At 35.4% G+C, this 18192-nt stretch overlaps 1 protein-coding gene across 24 annotated transcripts in view; it reads right to left on the reverse strand.

The window, feature by feature from the left end:
- Nucleotides 1-18192, reverse strand: part of LOC105330610 (rho guanine nucleotide exchange factor 11) — a 59518-nt gene that overhangs the window by 35984 nt on the left and 5342 nt on the right. For 11 of the 24 annotated variants that reach the window (XM_011432398.3, XM_011432406.4, XM_011432402.3 and 8 more), the window contains exons 1-5: nt 16653-17774; nt 15063-15115; nt 13238-13336; nt 12380-12429; nt 8642-8699 (exon numbers count right to left, since the gene is read on the reverse strand). In XM_011432398.3, the coding sequence (XP_011430700.3) occupies nt 8642-8699; nt 12380-12429; nt 13238-13336; nt 15063-15115; nt 16653-17008 (616 nt within the window). In that variant the 5' untranslated portion in view covers nt 17009-17774. Of the gene's footprint in view, nt 1-975; nt 1571-3107; nt 3176-4946; nt 5156-8641; nt 8700-10405; nt 10506-12379; nt 12430-13237; nt 13337-15062; nt 15116-16652; nt 17777-18192 lie in introns of those variants that run through there. The other 13 variants (XM_011432413.3, XM_011432408.4, XM_011432412.4 and 10 more) reach the window with 8 other exon arrangements.

Genomic DNA, 18192 nt, shown 5'->3' on the forward strand with positions numbered 1-18192 from the left:
ATAACAATTATTACTTTTGAAAACTAAGCTTTTTCCAACATTAACCTCAATTTAGAAACTGGGACCTACTCCAACTATATGAACTTCCACTAAACTCAACATGTTCTACACATCTGGATAACGATGAGCCAAGAAAGCACAGAAGAGATTTCCAGCTAATGCACAATTTTTCAAAGAAAAAAAAAGGTCTGTTTATATCTTCAGAAACAAAGCAGTTGCTTATTTGCCTGACAACTTCTTCCATACAATGGCTGGCTCTGAGGCAATGTAGCCGGAGCCTTATCGTGATGGATGTGTTGCACTGCGGACTTTTTCACCTATTCTACAAAATGATAGGAACATCTGAATGTATACGTGCATGTGTCTGTGTGTATGTCAGTATGTGTGCAACACAATCCATGCACGTAGTGCAACAAAAATTGCCTACGTTCCGCCATTGTTTTGATGTTGAACAGCCCAGGTTTTCAGGCAACGACCTCTAGGTATATTTACACATACTTGACTAACGGTGTTTTCCTTGTGTTTTATGATTTCGACACACCTCTTTAGAGTATCTGGAATAACTGTTCTGCTCAAAGAGAGATACCTGTTTGTTCCTTACTCCCCTCTTACGTAACACTTCTCAGCCCCTTTTGTGTTTACATGTACAACGTGAGCCAGGCATTACAACACTTAATAGAGATGCTATCTTGTCATCCAGTAACAACACAAAATTATTGGAAGTTGCTAGTTTAAACATGAATACAGTTGACGGGGTGTACGCCTTCACACAAATGTCACCAGTGACCATCATGCCTACCTGTATTTCGGTATTTTAACCTCTGACTAAACCCAATGAAGAGGTTACCCAGTCAATCAAACTTAACGTTCCAAACCATGGCCATAAAGAGTCACCCTTTTTTTTCTTTCTTTTCAAAATGACACCTTAAACTGTTCATAAAGCTGTCTATATTAAAAACATGCCTTTCAACTTACTTTGACTTCTTCGCTTCTCGAGAAATTTATTCATAGCTCATTCATTTATCACCATGTGGGCCTGGCATAAGTCAAATCCCAGTCTCCTTTTCTTTCAGTCTCACAAAAATATTTTTACTTTCTTGGCAGAGTTGTCATATTGAATGACAAAAATTTGATCCAGTTAACTTTCTAGCCATGTAAACAAGCACGATTTTTGCTAATCCTGCAAAGGTGAATGCCTTTAAATCCAACACAGTAGAGACAATATTTAATTTAGCATGTTTCCTTCCATCAGCCTCTCACAATGAATTTTAAGACCCAAAGGATTTGGCTGTGTATTAAGTGTTGTTGGTGTGTCCAGAATTCTCTTCAGATAAGTTCAGTAAACATCGAACCACTATCAGGACCATAAAAGAAGAGGGATCTCTCTCTCTCCCTTTCTACACAATGTTGAGGTCACCTGGCAGAAACAGGGTCAGCAAAATCTGATTATATGCAATAACAAAAGTATCGACTCTGTACTTTGTTATTATTGGATTAGGAAATCTTAATAGTTGTAGGTGTGAATGAAAATATACCTCAACTTGTTGTTCATTAAGGTTTTTGTCCAAGTGTTCACTTAAATTATTATAGTTTTATCCCTTTATTTTGTAACATGAAGTCAGTTGTCACTTAGTAAAAATTATATTTTCCACTTTTTATTTCAGGTTAAGTCAGTAACAATTCATCAAGAGGTTTTCACAATCAGAAGAGTAAACACCATAGATTCCTCCCGAAATTCGAACAACTGAAGAATTCCTAATTTTGACTTCCGGCTCAAAGAAGTTCTTCTAAAGTAAACAAATATGTAATCCTCAGTCAGCCAATGCCTTTACATGCCACTTCTAATGGAATTTTCTCCAGTGCATATGCATGTTTACAAAACCCAATTCTTCAGCCAATATTCCAAAGTTTATTTGCATTTTTACACACAATCTCCTTCGTCTTGCATCAGTGAAAAAGGGTTCCACAGTGAAAGTATGCTCCAATGTCAGGTGGATTTTAGAACGACGTTATCATAAATTTTCGTTGTTATCAAGTGGTCCTGTGTTTCAGACCCTTGGTCCTATCGAGTCCACGTCGCTCCAACACAGGTGTAAACAAACACGCAAAGTTTGGGCATCCCTGTCGAAGAACCAAGCAGATCGAAAATCCAGAAGAGCTACGCCTAAGCAGCCATATCTCTCACCTGTAGTATGCAGACCAGTTATTGCATGTCACCTTGTCATTATTTTACATAATCCTGATAAATGCTCGTCAGTTTGTGTGAAAAAGTCAACGTAGCATATCCAGTGCTTTAAATGTTTACACAGTTATAAATATACTAATAGCTTGGGCAAACTTTTTTCTCTCTCCTCACAACACACATGGCATTGAGCTTAACATATGCAATACTTAACAAGTCTGTTTGCTTCCCTCGGTTCTGCATGATCAGTTGGTATGTATTGAAGCCTCATTCCAATCTAAATTAAAGGGACATTTTTCCCCTCAAATATGAATCTGATGACACTGTTGGTATTATGATATATTTGGCATCTGCTCTATTCTGATGATAATAGAAGATAAACACAGAAATAGGAAGCGGTTTCAGTAAATTTTTAAAGTTCGGATTGCACCATATTCATCTCAGATAGAATTTTACTCATTTCACTAAATAATTTTAATGTCTTATGTATTCAACACACAACAAGCCATAAAAATGTTCATATTTTTTGATTTGCCACAAGTTGGTTTAAAATATCTTTCAACCCACAAAGGAATGACAACAGAAGAACTATACATTTTATTTTTTTTTTTTGTAGTAGTTCAAAAAACCTTTTCAAAAGTCCTTTTTTAAATTTGAACTTGATTTACCACTAAATGTGTCAGCTACAGAGAAGATGTTTGATAACGATAAAGAAATATTAGAGAAGAAATGAAACTAAAAGACTATTATAATCCAGAAACTCACGCAAACACATGTATTTTACCACCAGAATTGAGGAGTGTGACCCACACAAGTATAAAGGTTGATATACTTACAATATCTAGTAAATAGTTGTCTAGTCCATAATAAAAAATATAATGCCAAAGTGAAAATGCTTCCCCTCAAAATAGTTGAGTGGACTTACCAGTACTTAAGGGACATGGAGTGCGACCTGTATTTAGATCGGCAACAGCTTAAAATGTACCGGCAGATAAATTCTTACTACGGTTATCATAAATTCCCCCAGTGTCTGGTAGGTACACAATTAAAGCTGATATGGAATAACCATAAAGAGAGCCAGCAATTTTTAGAAAATGAAAGTGAAAATAAATTTTAACACCCACATAACGACAACAATTTTTTTTCCGAGTTGTCTGTCCACAGACAGGTACACATATATACTGGTGCGCATATTGAAAGGTACAAAATCTTTGGCCGTTACACCTTAGCTGCAATAATCATGAAAGAATATAAGCCTTTTACATATCAACCATAATTCAAACAATTACAACAAACACAAGTTAAATTACAAGCAACAATAGACAGAGGGATGTATATAGACAAGAATGATCCTTGAAAAAAAACGTATAGTGTTATATAACATGATAACAAAACGTCTGCTCATAAACGAAATAATAACAGTAGATCAGTGTCTCAGTTTAAAAGGTATAAAATAAGTTCTGAGCATGTTCCAAGAAATATCTTTTATTTCAAACATAATGGACTTATTCAGAGATGACTGGGGACCAGACATTAGTCTAAAAGATTTAAATCTCTTAAAACATTCAATTTCTTTGAACTTGCATATTCTAATCCTGTACAACAGAGTCTGAACGTTAATGGTTCAGTTAGAGGAATTTAAGGATTTCGGAGCTTACTAAATAGTGCCGGCCATGCATATGAGGTTTTACGATTATCTCTGTAAGACACCTGTTGCATTCCTTGCAGTCATATGATTAACTGATAAGCAAAATCAATATGAATGAAAAAAAAATTAAATCAAAAACTCATAAAATCCTTCAAACAAATCTTCTGGTCTATTTTGGAAACATACACCCCCCCCCCCCCCAAAAAAAAAAAAAAAAAAAACCTACACTGTGTGGAATGACCAAAATTTAAAGAAAAAAAAACCCCAAAACTTTAACACCTGACTGTGTCAGTTTCTTATGCTTACAGATACAACTGAAAGAGAACTGTTCCCCAACAAGAATTTCCCATTAGTTAACTTATCAATCACAGATTGCCTAAATGCTTCCAAGATAGCGAAATGAATTTTCAATTACTTTTCAGTTCAAATTTTTTTTTCTTAGTTTTCTAAACATTTCATCTTGTTTGTGTTTTGGAAAATCCGAAATTCTTACAATTCACCTGCTTGAAACCTTTACGATTCCTCCGAGCCCAAGAATCCTGTTCTACTTCTTAATAATCATTTATAATGTTTTTTTTCTCTTATTATTTTTGGCAGAGTGATAATGCTAAACACTTGCTAAATGGATTACAATGCTCACAAAAATAAACACGTTTAATTGGAAGATTAAAAACCAAATTATTTAAAAAATGCTGAAAGCAGAGCAAAGTCGTTTGATGCTGTGGAGTGCCAAAACTCTGAGAGATAAGATGGAGAAAAGCCTCTCTAACAGACTCTCAGTCAAATGTTCACCGTTCTAGTGCTTCTATTTTCATCAACAAAACCTCTACAGACTTCCTTTCATTTTGAGCAGGGAAAACCGTTTTAAACTTTGAACAGGTAAAGGCTGCTCTCAACCATTTGATAACAAACCCTGAATCATTGTTGTTCCGGTAAAAACGCAAAAACTGAAGAAAATTATGAACACAATAATAAATATGCAATATTTCATTGCATTAATCAATGCTTAAACACAAGGCAAGCAAAATCATTAGAGATCTAGAAGAAAAAAGAATTTGAGCTCCCGAAAAACAAAATTTCCTCACTCATTTAAATTTTTACACAAGAACATCTTACCTTCCGAATCCTCCAGCATACCGCTAATTAATGTGCAGAATTCTCACCCACAAAAAATAAACCCTCCTCTTTTCTCAATCTCTTTTTCTCTCTCTTTCAACACATCCTGTTGTACACGGATAACTCCTCGAATTATAAAACACATAAATATACGTATATATAAAAAGAACTGATCGGGAGAAAGCCCATCCAGAGAGTGCTGCTTAGTGTGTTTCCCCGCATCAGTTTGCAGTTAGAACAATATGAGGGCTTTGTACAGAGGCTAGTCATAGTCTGTTTCAATATTTGCTGCTGCCGAGAGCAGTAAGTCTGCCTTGCAGTGCGCTGATAAAACTGCCACAGAGCTCCGATGATCAGCAACAAGGGGGAGCATGTAGAGGCATACTGCTCAACAATTACTCCAGCATCGTTTATTCCTCAAGTGAAAAATTATTTTCATTAAAACATCATTTTACATTATGAACGAAAGGAACACATTTCATGGCTAAGAGATACCTAAACACCATATGGTAGGAGCAGGTTTATGATTTGAATATAGATTTTTTTTCTCCCTTCTTTCTTTTAACCTTTGTACCTGCCTCACTTCTTCATTTCCCTTTTGATTAATTTATTGAACCTGATAAATTGATTTTCAGAATTTTTATTGCCCAAATGCAAAGTCGTTAGCCCTTACATTCTCTGGACAAAAAATAAAAGTACACTCAAAAATGACATCCTCCTTATGATATAAAATCAAGATGTCTTATTTGTATGTGTACTTTTAAAATATCTTAATTACCGTGGTACATCTTGAATCTTACAGATATACTACCGAAGGCCTTTTTTCTTGTTCTCCATTATTCATTTCTATGAACTACGAAAGTAATCAAATAAGACAGAATGCCTATAGTATGAATTGTCTATTGAGAAAGTTGTCTTATTTTGCGTCTCTATTTGTCCAATGTATCAGTATATTTGACCATGGTGCACTATCTACTACTTGTACTAGGCACAGAAATCAATGCACAGCTATTTGACAAAGCTTTTCCTCTAATAACACCAGGATCTGATAGGAGTTAAACAATCAATCTGTCCCTTTGCCCATACTATATCTGTCCCTACTGCCAACATGAATGACAGATCATTAGTGTATCAAACACACTGTGGCTGCTGATCAAAATCCAAATCTAATTCCATTCTTTCCCTGTACCATTAGCGCTACAGATCTTTCCAAACCCTGCACATCTCATAGATGCAGATCCTAATCAGACAATTTCAAACACCTCGGACTTTGAGGTCTTTTTTTTTTCTGTGTGTTCTCTCTCTCTCTTTCTATCCATATACCCAACCATCAGAGACAAATTGATATTGGAATCTGTGATCTATTGATGAGTTTCCCTGTCATCAACACATGGGTGATTCTCCATCCCGATATGTCATCCACACGCTGGAGATGACAAGGGTAAACACAGAAAATCTAATTATAGCAAAGGATTTTCAACCCGAGGTAAACTTTTTCCCTCTGAATTAAAAATTTGATTTGAAACCTAGTACATGTATAGAGTGTACTTACTATGCAGGAATTGAATTCTCGCTTCTTTTTACAAAAAGGACCTAATCTTTTACATCATCAAAACCATAATCTAAATCTCTGTAGATTTATATTATGCAACCTGGATGTGTAACGAACAAATTCAATACATGCAGGAAAATTTCCTGATACATGGTTTAATAGGGTTTTGATGGATTATAAATTTCTAATTAGCCTAAATTTTTCCAAAAACCTAACCAAAAAATCATGATAAGTTCACTGGTGAATACAAAAATAGCCAAATTGAGCGTATATATACACATGCTATTTTTGTTTGGAAAGAAAATATATTTGCATCCATTTTGTAAGAGCAATATTCCGCTGGTTTGTGCTGTTCCTTTATCAGAGAAATCAAGAATATACAGGCTCTGCCAAGAGAACACATAATGGCAGAAGTACTGTACAGGAAGTTTAGCTCGAAAGATAGGTAAACAAGATCTGGAAAAAAGATTCCGTTCCCTCCAAAACAGCGAGCCAATTCAAGGAGGTCTGCATTTCTCATCATCATTGTAAAACGGAGGGGGGAATTCATCCAATCTTTTAAACAACACACACATACACTTGTGTTTGTTTGCTCAAATTTTCACTACCTTACCAACTATTTCAAAAATCTTAATTCCAAAATTCTTCTCAGATTCATTAGTTACTGAACAGTTTGGAAAACAATATGTCCCTAAGTATGTCTAATTGGACTCCACCCACTGCTAGCATTTTGACTCAGGTGATTTCTTCAAAAATCATTTATAATATATATCTCTCTCTCTCTCTCTTTATGCCCCTATCTCAAGGGCACAATTCCATTTTTTACCCAAAGTCAGAGCAAACATAAATAGAAGACTTTCTGGGACATAAAAGGTGAAGGTCATTCACTCATATTCATTATCGAACACAATCCAAAACAGTTGCTAATCCCAAAAACAACATGACCATGCAAATATTATTCAAATTAAATAAGGAGCATTGAAAAAAGGCATAATGTTATTGGCTTCAGATGGTTTTCACATTTTTTTCCCCTAAAATGTTTTTCTTCTCTCTCTCTCTCTCTGTCTTTTCCTAGTAATGCTAGCTTGTATACAAAGGTTTGCCAAACTTGTTCAAGGAATATGCTATGGAGAATTACGTTTAGAATGCTAATGAGATAACCTGACATATAAATCAGTCAATTTCAATGTCAATAAAACCCCTGACCTTGACATCTCCTAGCTGGGTGATTTTTTACCCCACCTCCCTTGATTGGAAAGATTGATGGCCTGCCATGTTTTCTGGCTCAATTGTGCTTTGCTGATGGTTAGAATGACGAAGAGAAGTTATCTACATGAATCCATGTAGAACTCCTGTTTCAATCTATATATTTTCCCGTTTGAGAAATCCAATATCTAAACTTCCATATTAAAAAGTCACCAAAAAAATATTATGGAAACATATCAAATTCAATTTTTTTTTTCAATTTTCTATCCAAAGAAGACTGCAACTATGTGAATTCAGATGACTACTTTTAACCTCCTGTTACAAACATCATTCTAAAAGTACGAAGCCAAGGAACAATACTGCTTTTTTTGGATGAAAGTCATTTCCAACATTTAACAAGGGAATAGTTGTTTTTGGGGAAGTCATTTAATAACTTTCCTTTTTTCTCTCTTGCATACAACAGTAATAACCAATTGATATTCCCAGAATAAAACTTTACGCCCAAGATGTATCAGCTTAGTTAATCTAAATCTAGCACATGTATCTGCTTCCTCCTACTACAAAGCAGTCAGTACACAAATTGACAAAAAAAAAATTCAACATGATCAATGCCTCTTATTTATTTTGTGATCATATAAGGAGGGGAAAAAAAATAGATAATTAAACTCCCCTGTTCTAGATCTTCTAGACAGCACAGTTAAAAATGAACTTAGGCATTATTTACATTGATGTATTAGACACTTAGAAAGAATGAGAGGTGATGGTGGAAACTGTCATTGTTGGCAATGGCTCAATGGAACATAAACAGGGAGGCAATCTACAGGTCTCCTACGGCCAGAACAATGATAGGTATAGTGGATGTTGTAATCCACTAATTTTCTGATATTTTCAACCCTTTCTTTTGTCTTTCTCCCTTCAGGACGGCCACTTTTCTTACCTTTGATGAGTCTCACGACTTCTATGTGATTTGAGTTGGTTACCTGGGTCCCATTCACCTGAAAAAATTGAACATTTGTTATTTCATTGGCAATCAGTTCTTTCTTCATAAAATGCAGAAACCAATGTCTCATAGACATGGATTGTTTTGGAACACATACATACAGATGCATGCATGTAAACTATGAAGCATATTTAATATGTACCATAGGTTTAAGGCACTGTAGAATATCTAAATTGAAAAAAATATGATTTGTGACTTTCAAAGTTAAAATAGTTTTCATATGGATATGAGAGAAAAAATTCAATCTTAAAAAATCCAATAGAGAGAATGGCATGTCCCAAGTGTACGGTCACATTTCATAAATAATTCAAACAATATTGGACAATGGCGATACATCTTTGTAAAAAAAAAAATTGCATGGGGATGTTATAAAAAATACAATGAAATGAAACCCAGACAGCTGTTATTACATAGATTTCTACCACAAACAGCTGATTCCTTTCAATTTCTCCAGTTGTGTATTAGCATTCTACACAACAACAGTAATTGACAATTATCTGATAGCAATACCATAAAAATTATTTTTCACAGGTTTATAAACCTGATGGTATAATATCTATGTGTTCTATCAACACATGCGGCTGCATAATAAGTAACGAAATCTCTGGACATGCACATACAAACATGTACCTACCCCCACTGTACTCTGAAAACAAGTCTCTAGGGACTTACTGTGTGCAGTGTATAGCCAAAATAAACAACCTTATCAGTGACCTTTCAACCTCTAGCTGGAGGTTTTTTTTCCTTTTTTTCCACATCGCTGCCAATAATTGGCAAGACTGGTCAATCATGGGTTCTCCTCTGAAGAGATGGTTTAGCCAATTCTTATCAAGTACTTTGAGTATCCATCTCAGAAGATCATTTAGCAGATAGCTGATAAACTTACTCTAAGCAGATAAGACACTCTAAACATTCTAAACAAAAATCAACCAAAAACCAACACCAAATTGGCCTCCTTCTCTCTGGTATAACTCTGAATTGTATATTCATGAGGAATCACGCCCATCCATCACTTAAGTTGCAATAAGTGACTGTAAATTTGTGTCATCTTCAATATGATGGTCGTTCACTTATTCACTCAATATCCCCCCCCCCTTCTAATTGGCGCACAATATGTACTGGTATTTAAAATGGCTAGATTATCTAAGTCATAATATCTACCTAAAACCCACCCATCCCCCCATCCTATAAAAAAAATATATATATTTTTCAGAATTTAAGATAGGATTCTATTTTGGGACATTCGTCTTTTATTTTGCCTTGGCAAATGTCCCTGAGTTCTCCTCTCTTCGTCCTCAGCACACTTCGTGCATTGAAGCCCCTGGTTGGAGGAAGTTACTCACACTATTAGCAAACATCAGACTGACACTTTGCTCTGTACATAGGGAAAACTGTCACAACACCACAATCAGATACTATAAACATATCATCTCTGAGAAAAAAATCATACAAGGTTAAACTTATCAAACAGATATAGATTAATCAATGATATCACCAATACTATACATGTACCTACCTACACACAAAACCTTACACTACACACCTTGCCAGAAGTGTTGATATTTCTAAGAGAATTTTGTGTATAGACATCCACCACAACAACCTCTAAAATTTCATGAATTAGCATCTGAACTTTGTGTAGGAGTACAACGTATCTTCTTACCACAAAAAAAAAACAACACTAAAAAAAAACCCTCATACCTAATCATCTAGCAATAATCTTCTGGGGCTCTAATGGCTTCCAATCTATGTAGTTTCCTTTTGTTCTAAGACAACAACACCCCTTGATTGACTTTGTTGTCAAACTTGGGCGTGCTCCACGTTATCTAACGCTTTTTATCAGTTCCCCAGATATCAAATGGAGGAAACGAGAAGAGAACAAGCAAAGGTGACCAGGAAGTGATAGAAATGGGGAATCAAGAAATAGCAGACTTCCATTTTTTTTAGCTACATTATTAACCTACACCAAGCAGGTTTTTTTTACCCTCCCTCTCTCTCTCTCCCCACCTTGCAAGTCAAACATCATCATTCATCATACAGAAAATGCGAGAAATGTCTGTTGTGATACACCTTATGACCCAAGGAGAGTATATGATTCTCTGGGGTTCCACTATCGTTTGGCACTGGAAAGTGCAGTGCACACTTCCCCTCTGAAACGATTGAACATATCTCCTGACTTTCCAATGCATTTAAAGGAACCCCACGCAGCCCCATTGATTGGGGGTTTTGGAGGAGCTTCAGTTCCTTCCTCACAGGAAGTTTTGTAATGTGACAACTATGCCGAGATAAAATGCCATCTGTTCGTCCTGTTATGATGTACATGTATATATCTGAGCAGTTAATGTCCACTACATCAAGTTTCAGACTTATCAGACTCAGACAAGAGGAAAAAAAATAATTCTGACAGGTTTCAGATGTTTGCGTTTTGTAACTCGATCTTAGTACTCATGGAGAGTAATTAGAATGGAAAAGGAAATCATTTTGTGTGTTTAATCATTTCCAGGTTGTTTACAAATGCAACTCAAAACATTGCAAACTTTTCAAATAAAATATTTCGAAATTCAGTGAATTAAACTCAGCCTACCAGCTATGGGCAATAACTCTATTGTGCCGAGTCAGTGCCTACCATGTTTACATTTCTTGGCACAGAACAGAGAAGCATTTTACGAATGCTTGTAGATTTGCAGATGCATGCAATATCAAATGATAAGGCAGAACTACTGCATTTTGCATGTATCCCACTGCCTTACAGCTAATCGTGCACAAATATCATGAGCATAAAATAACTTTGTACGTTGAATTTCAGCAACCATAAACTTAAGGTACGTTATGGCATTTTTCTCAAAGGACTATATATGATATGTACCCAAAATGGCCCCCTTAAATGAACATCATCATTTTACTGTAATTCTTCGTTTTCTTAATTTGTACAGCTATATATGTGATGTTTTCACACAACGTTCATTTTGATTCAACTGCCCACAATTTAGAAATATGACATCGTAAAGACAACCTTTTCCCGCCATTTTTGCATTTTTAGCATAAAAAAGCTTCTTTCAAGCAGTTTTTCTTTCAGAAAACATAGAGCACATGCTTGAACAAACAAAATATTTTCATCAGTGATGTATCTAGCCAAGACTAGTAAGTGACAAAAATATTTTTCTTGTTCAAGCGTGCGCTCTATATTTCCCATTCATAAAAAGATAAGAAAAATGTCAATTTTTGACTAATTTTGATTGAATTATAGAAATAGCGTCAGTTCTGATGTCATATACTGCCAGTGAGTGCAATTAAATCAAATAAATAGGTGAAAAATATATTTTACATCAACTCTTCTTAAAAATGACATGACATTTTATTGCACCCACCACACTTTAAAAATGGCAAATCATGGGGGCCAAATTTAACTCATATCATAAATAGTTCTTCGTAAAAAATCTAAATCATCCAAACGGCTGTGAATATTACTATAAATTTCTCCGTTTGCAAACACAAGAAGGAATAACTTCTGTTTGCAACACAGAATTTTTAAGTTTTTTACCAAAAATCTTGTATTCCTTAATAAGATTTTTCCAACCAAACTTTTCATGCTTATCATTGTCTAGCAAAGTGTCCCATCGACTTCGTTAGGTAACCTTGCTAGTGCTTTCACTTCTCCTGGGGTACAGTACTAACCTTACAAATCCTGTCCCCCTGTCTGACTCCTGCCCGCTCCGCAGCCCCATCTACAAAACAGAAAGTAAACTATAAATATCCACCATGACCAACACTACTGGTACATAATATAGTACAAAGATTTGTTTTATCCAATCTTATTCAAGATTATATTTGGCTATATCAAAATATTTTTTACTGATGGAGGGCATTTGCTGAATCATTATATGATTAACATTGGGAAAAAAGGGGGATTGATTAACCTTCATGGAGGCTATACGCAAATAATAGGAGCTTGCGGGCATGTTGAATGCTATGCAACACATGCATGAAAATTGCTACCACGCCCCTTGCATACATCAATGGTGAGCATATCCTTTGTTTCATGTTTCATTTTTTAAAAACAATTCTGTCTGATCCTGAAAATCATTTATACTTAAAACAAAAAAACTATATGTCCACTCTTGCCTAACCAAGATATCAGAAATTAAGAAGTTTGAAAAGTCGTCATTTCAAGTTCATGACAATTTTGATAAGCTTCAGTCAATATTCAGCTAATCTGACGATGACTGATGCACTTATCAGTATCATTATGAAGTGGAAGAGTCAGATATTGACTTCCTAATATGAATCAATTCATTCAAGCTTCATGGTCCAGAGGTCTGAACAACGAAGATTCAGCATACATGTATTGTTCATCTGATCACCTGTGACTTTATTAATATACATACATGTGATTTCACTAATATTTACCACCAAGAGATCATGAAGTGTTTGGACTATTTTTTCCTGTCATTCAGAGGGATTAGCAGCTTTAGATTAACAGTAAAAACAAAGTTTTAATCTAAACTGCTCAGGTGTACATGCACATTTAATTACCTGCTTTGACTGACTCCACATAGACTGGATTATCTCCCCTGACAGTGAGCCCATAGCCCTTATCATCTTTCTGTATGATGACACACCTCTGAATATAACCTGTAAATAAACAGAATAAAACAACTGACATACAGAGTACTTGGTGATTACATTAGATGAATGCATAACTGTTGGGTTTATTGAAGACAATAGGGCAGATGTTACAAATTCACTAAGCTCAAAATAGTGTAGGGTTAAAATTTTAATCATTAAATATGGGCAGGACTTGATTCATAGCAAAACTGGACAAGGCAAATAAGTGTTTAGCACCAGTCCTTGCACATAGAGAAATAATATACAGAGTTAAATTTCCTCAATGTTCAATAAAATACATGTATGATAATAATTTTGATTTCAAAAGAGAGCATTTATAAAAGAATGTATTGCTTTATATTTATTTCAACTTGTCATTGAGCAGATACATCAAACAGAGCAGAATATAATTTCCAATTACAGATGAATCATGTGTGTCAAGATGACCTACAGCTTGCAATTTCAAGTGCCAGATCCTAGTGGCATCTGATTATTAAGGTTTATTGTTAAAAGGGGTTTATCACAGATAAGTAGATTCAATAATTATCACAACAGGCTCTAAGATATCCATTTTGGTTTTGAACAGAACACTGTTGTGCTAAAATTAAACATCCTTGTATATGGCCAAAATAGTGAGCTTTGTGAAAATTTCTGTATAAATCTTCTTTGTTTTTTTTTTAATTAACCTGCTTTGATTTAGAAAATGTATCAGAATACAGAGTTTATGACAAGACCAGCACAATTTATGGATATATTTCTGGCATTCATATTCATTTTGCAACCATTTTCAAAGGCCACACACCTTTTTTTCAAGCCATCCTGTAACCCATGTTATAGAACACCATACAAAACATACATTGGGTAATATCAATTCACTTTTTTGTATGTACACTTCCTAGCATCATCCAGAGATATGTTATAATGTCAAATACTCGGGCAAATACTACAAGCATTCCGTGTAAGGTCAAACGATTTATTACAGAATTTTCATCCTTATCTATCGGATATCTAGAGGTATTCAGCTTGTGTTTATGTCTTTCTTTATCGAATTGTTTGAAAACATGCTTGGATAGATGACAAAAAAACATGTACAACTGGTTCCATCCTGATACATTTCTGGCAGGCATTAACTTCAATATCCCTTTCTCCACAGATAAACACTCTAGAAATAGCAGGATCATTTCAACTGCTTCACTATCTTGACAGCTCTCTTTCTCTAAATATAGACTGTTTATATGAAAATTTGTTAAATTCGCAGTCACACCTTGTCTTGATTTTATAAGTCTCTTGGTCCTCCATGAGGCCATACTAAGGACTAATTAATTCAGGGCCACCTTTAGTGGTCAGTCAAAATTTATGCTATCAATGAAAGTGGAAATGTCTGCTCCTCAAAATGCACTTATCTCCCCTATTTTATCTGCCTGCAATATATCAGTGGGTTCATTTTGGTAAGTTTCAAAATTCCTTTACATCTTGTTTTGTGGGGTTACTTTTTTTGTCAAACATCTAAGAGATCAAAACATCACATAATTTCTCAAAAGATGTTTTGCAAAGCTTTAAAATTCAAAGTGCATCAGATCTAAAGCAACTTTAGCTTGGATGCATTTATAAATCTTATCAAATTCAACCCCCTACATCCCAATACATCAGTGAATGCAATAATGAAATATATTTCAAGTTTTGCAACACAAATTCACACACTCCATATAAGACAGCCAGACATTTCATCTCCTCCAATCCCTGCCCCACTCACCTTCTTTGGTTTCTTCTTGTGTGCCATGCTCCCCTTTCACACTACTAGAGTGCCTGCAAAAGAAAATTGAGAACGTTTGACAACACCAAATTATCATAATTTTTTTTCTTCAAAGCCTTTTCCTGGAAATGAATGTACATGTATGCACTTCCATGTATCATGTTTTATATGAAACTGTTAAAGATTGAAATGTCAAATATATAGGCAGACTTTTTTTCTCGCACTATACCAATATACTGATATAATTAGTAAATTTGAGTTTTGCAAAGACATGAAACATATGTTAAATGCATAATGAACTTCATGTCTCATGGTTTAAAAATATTATTTAATTTAACAAGTTCTTATTTAGAGATGGAGGATGACCTCTTTGCCGTTTGTGTATTGAAACCATGAAAAAACATATACATATTATATCGAAATAAAACATTTAGATAAAATGCAGAGATTGAAGAGTTTTGACAGGGAAACTTCTCAAGGCCTTTTCCGAAGGATGTCAAAAGAGTACGAAGTATTATCACAAAATATCTGTTATACTGTGGAGAAAAAGCCCTTAAATATTACTTCCTGGGGAAGATCTTCAGCTAATACATGACGTGACAAGGTCTCCATGTATATGCAGCCTTGCATTTACACATTAATTACCAAACAAACTAACAGATACTGGTACATGTACACAGTTCTTTTCCTATACATACAGTACAAGTACTATCACATGGACATATACCCAAGAGACAAAGTTTACTCATGCAAGACATACAAAAAAAGCCCCTGAAGTACATTTGTACATCAAAACCAGCCAACCTTAGAGAGTCTCACTCTTTTTCTTTCCGAAGTGAAAAGCTGTGATCTAAAACACCTATCTTCTCTTACAATTAGATGTATCGCCTTCAAGCGGGGCCAGGAATTTATAATGGCTACAGGAAAGGAAAGGCCTGTATTTAACATTCTGTAGAGCCATGATTGTGTTGATGTTGTGAGAAAATTGTCACAGTTAGTCAGCAAATTCTCTCTTAAAAGATGCGGCATATTGCAATAGTACATGAAGCCCCCTGATCTCACACCATTCAATTTACGGACTGAATAGCCTAGCTGGGTCAATTACTCTAGATTTTCACTACAGTATTTAGCTAGAAGCCCATGCCCTGGAATATTCATAGCTAGGATCCACTTTGTAACAAGGGTGTAACCTGTACAAATGATGACACGCAAACATACATAACAAATCAATTTCCCAACATTGACTTGTGTTACAAGTTAATTATCAATGTCAATTTCTTTCCCACACCAAAGACATTGTAAAAACAAATTTCCTTTTTTGGGAATGTTTTGCTTGATCAGCCTGCTAAATGCATTATGACTTATGATATAGTCTTAATATCCTATGACATAGAGAATGCAGTGAGTAGCTCTCCAGTGTAAATGCATACATACAATCCTATCACCTATTACGAGACAGGTTGAGCTCCATCATTATCTGTGTTATAGAAGCAAACAAATATGTGTGTGTACATGCACCCCGTTACCTTTCCGTGTGGTGATGATAATTAATGAAGCAGTCAAATGATATTGGAGTACTGGTTTTTATACCTGTTGTTGGGGTCTTTCCTTGATTCGTTATTGACCAAGTCATCCCTGGAGCTAGATTTAGACCTATGCCAGGGGACGTGAATGCTTTGTCGCAGTTTGGGGGAGGCCGGCTTATCCAATAGATCTTCTCGAGAGCTAAACCGATGCTTCGAACCGTGCTTCCTTCTCAAAATGACCGGCGGTTCTTCGTCTAACAGGTCTTCTTTTGACCCACCCTTACTCTTTGTCCGACATGTTTTGGACAGTATGTCCCCCGATCCCAAATGTCCATTCTCTTTTTTCAGGGCCTCTTTATCTTGTTTGGATGAACCAAAGTGAAGAACGTCCATCGATCGCCATTTCTTCCCCAATGGCATATTTGTAAACTTTTGTTTTGCGAAATTGAATCAATTCTGCATCAGATTAATTGGTTTCTATTATCGTCATCATTGGAGACTGGCTATCATCCCAGCATTAGCCCAGTCAATTATCATATCATCAGATAGAATTGCATTAAAAAAAACTATTACACCTTTATAAGAAGAATGTCAAATATTCACTGATTTCCACATGTCACACAAGTATCACACAAAACTATCTATATGACGACATAGGGCATGTACATTATAATCAATAGCTCATTTCACATAGGATATGTCACCACTAACCATGCAGAGAAAACCAAAAACACATCCCAGAAAACTCCACAATAAACGTCCTCCAATCAATTATAATCCCTGATGTCAAATCCATGCAATGAAAAAAAATAAACCCAACTCCTTATTCATATTCATTATGAAGGATCCTTGATTTTTCTCACTCCCTGTGTAAGCAATTCATCAACACAATGACACTTATAATCCCACTTAGTGGTGGATCATCAAATTTGTGTTGTTTTCTCCGGTGTTTAACACACCACACACAAACTATAGTGATAATAAAGTCCTCCCTCCTTCAGAATCTGGCCACTGAATTATACACACATATCACCTGGAGTACTACAATAATATCCCGGCACAGCTCGAGTCTACTTGATTTCGCGGTCAATGAATGTAACGTATTCCATACCACCGACACAATATACAATCTACTAGAGCATTTTCCGTCCAACCCCGGCGCTACATATAGATGCAGTTTGCTTATTCCTCTGAACTTTGACCTTTTGGGAAGACACCAGGAAATGTTTTTGTTTACAAGCTGAAACTACCAGATTAAAACAAAGTGTGTCATTATATCGTATGAATTGATAGAAACTCTACATATCCTGTGTGAACGCTAGAGATTAACGTACTGTAAAATGAGTAAATTACATATCCTTTTTCTCTGTGGCTCTGACTAATGACCCAGCTAGACCCCAAAACTGGTCTGACCACAACTCATCCGTCTGTATTGTCCAACATTTATACATGGCATCCCTTTCTACAGAGATGGGACAAAAACATAGAACACATTAGGTTTCTAGCAAGCTTGCCTTCTATTCTAATCAACCCAGCATTCCAGAAATGAAAAAAAAAACAAAAAAAAACCCACCAAGCTTCAATATTCTTACGTCACTTTCCTG

The sequence above is a fragment of the Magallana gigas genome, chromosome 2 (genome assembly GCF_963853765.1).
Source record: "Magallana gigas chromosome 2, xbMagGiga1.1, whole genome shotgun sequence".
In the NCBI taxonomy this organism is placed as follows: Eukaryota; Metazoa; Mollusca; class Bivalvia; order Ostreida; family Ostreidae; genus Magallana; species Magallana gigas.